The 2,033-nt window shown below is 40.4% G+C and overlaps 1 protein-coding gene across 1 annotated transcript; it reads right to left on the bottom strand.

Moving 5' to 3' along the window:
* Nucleotides 1-728: 728 nt before the first annotated feature.
* On the bottom strand, nt 729-1,784 carry LOC106071003 (uncharacterized). Its single transcript, XM_013231029.2, has one exon. The coding sequence runs from the start codon at nt 1,782-1,784 to the stop codon at nt 729-731; it is 1,056 nt and encodes a 351-aa protein (XP_013086483.2).
* Between the last annotated feature and the right edge of the window lie 249 nt (nt 1,785-2,033).

Here is a 2,033-nt window from a genome sequence, read left to right as displayed (position 1 = left end):
TACTTTTTATTTATAAGCTTTTATTTCTATGTGATATTCATGGAAACTAGGGGGTGGGGGCGCCAATAAAATACCTTGCCGCGGGTGCTCGTTTTGCTCACTACGCCTCTGCCTGATATCCAGCTCTTTGTAAAACGTTCTAGCTGGTCATTATCTCTTGCCAAGTTATTTTCTAAAGGCATTGGAGGTGGCATTGGTTGAGGTTTCTTTTGTAGCCAAGAGTCCATGTTTCACTGTCATGTGGCAGAGCACTAAATGTACAGGTCGATAGAAAAAGGATTTAGCAGTAAATGTCAACAAAGCATTGTCCCAGACTCTTCTCTGCCAACTTGACATAGTGCTCAATCCTGTTATGTATGTCCTTGTAAAGTAGAACATCATATAAGATAATGAGACAAGGTAGTAAAAATAATCAAATCTTTCAGGACTTGAACATTAATAGTCAAACAAGGTTCGTTGATAGTATTGGGACTAGTACTTTGGTTTTGCTTTCACTAACGATTAGACCTAACCAGTATATGCATAAAACCATACGGAAAATGGCCGGCTCCTCTACCACCAAAGCGAAAGCCACCTTGACCTGCAATAGATGTGGACGGGAGTGTCTCTCCAAAATAGGGCTCCACGCCATATGACATAGTGTTCGAGATAGTCTGAAGGAGGCCAATATAGATATAATTACGAAATAAAAATACAAGACCTAAGCGGTAATCCTGGATAGTATTTGTTTAGACGGTAACACGTTTGATATATATTGAAGAATGAGATGAAAACAACATTTGAAAGATGTTTCTGTATCTGCTGCTCATCCTGTAGAAGACAAAGATGTTCACACTGGAGTGAACAGACTCCAGAAGGAAAGACACACAGTAACAGAGCCAAGCCACGTCAAAGTAAGGACCACCGAGACCGAATCCTTTTACAAATGTAACCGCTGTCAAAATGGCGGATTGTGGAATGAGGCAGACTATAAAAATCAGTGAGAGTTTGGTCAACATCTGGACAATCTTTTTCTCCTTACGAGAGATCTGATTGGACAGTGACTCTCTTTTACCAGCTACTTCTCTTCTCCAGCTGGCATGAGCTGTTAGCTGGACCGCCATGATGAGGTTATTTGTGATAAGGAGAAATAAAGTCAAGTTCGGTAAGAAAAAGTCTGTGTAGAAATAGGCAAACGAAAAATCAAAGTCTCTCCTGACATCCTCTCGATAAACTATTCCAAAGTACGATATGTTGAACATAGGCACGACCTTCCAATCTAGGTAGGAACAGTAGAACGGAATAAACACATTTGGACTGGCGATAATACAAATACAGAAGATGCCCATTAAGATTCTCTTTCTGTTTATGATGTATTTGACTTTTAATGGAAACACCACACCAAGACAGCGTTCAAAGGCGGCGAATGCAGTAATTAGACCACTGACTCGGAGGAAGTAGTTGTGGGGGTAGAAGGAGAGGAGAGCAACGACTTCAAGGGGGGAATAGTCCAGACTAGCGGTCAGTGACCAAGGGTTCACCAGGATGTTGGCCATCTGTAGGGTAAGCAGCGCCCCAAGGTCAGTGATGGCCAGGGCCATGAAGGTGATGTTGATGCTCTCACGGAACCCTTGCTTCAGGAAGATACGAATGTTGATAATGTTGGCAACGATTCCGAAAAGTCCAATAATTTCTCCAACTGTATTGAGACAAAGAATCGTGAAGATGTCAGAAACTTCTCCAGGGATTGTACGAAGCGAATAATTAACATTTACAGTTGAACTATTTGTATTTAAATGAGTCATTTTGCATCTTTGTTATTTACTTTCAAGACACTATAGTGAACAGTAAGACATTTCTGGTTTGAGTAGTTTTTAAAATAAATACAGTTGCTTTTAGAAATCATGGACTAAGAAGAGCCATAAACAATTGCAAGCGTTCTCTTCTTTAACCCCAACGTATGACACATTAATAAACCATCAATGTCAGTAGTTTGATAAGTGCATGATTATAGAAGTGCTTTAAGGGTCTTGGTAGGAAGACATACAGGCTAT

This window comes from Biomphalaria glabrata, chromosome 2 (genome assembly GCF_947242115.1).
Source record: "Biomphalaria glabrata chromosome 2, xgBioGlab47.1, whole genome shotgun sequence".
In the NCBI taxonomy this organism is placed as follows: domain Eukaryota; kingdom Metazoa; phylum Mollusca; class Gastropoda; family Planorbidae; genus Biomphalaria; species Biomphalaria glabrata.
Note: the sequence above shows the minus strand (reverse complement) of the source record. Positions and strands in the feature narration are given on the sequence as shown.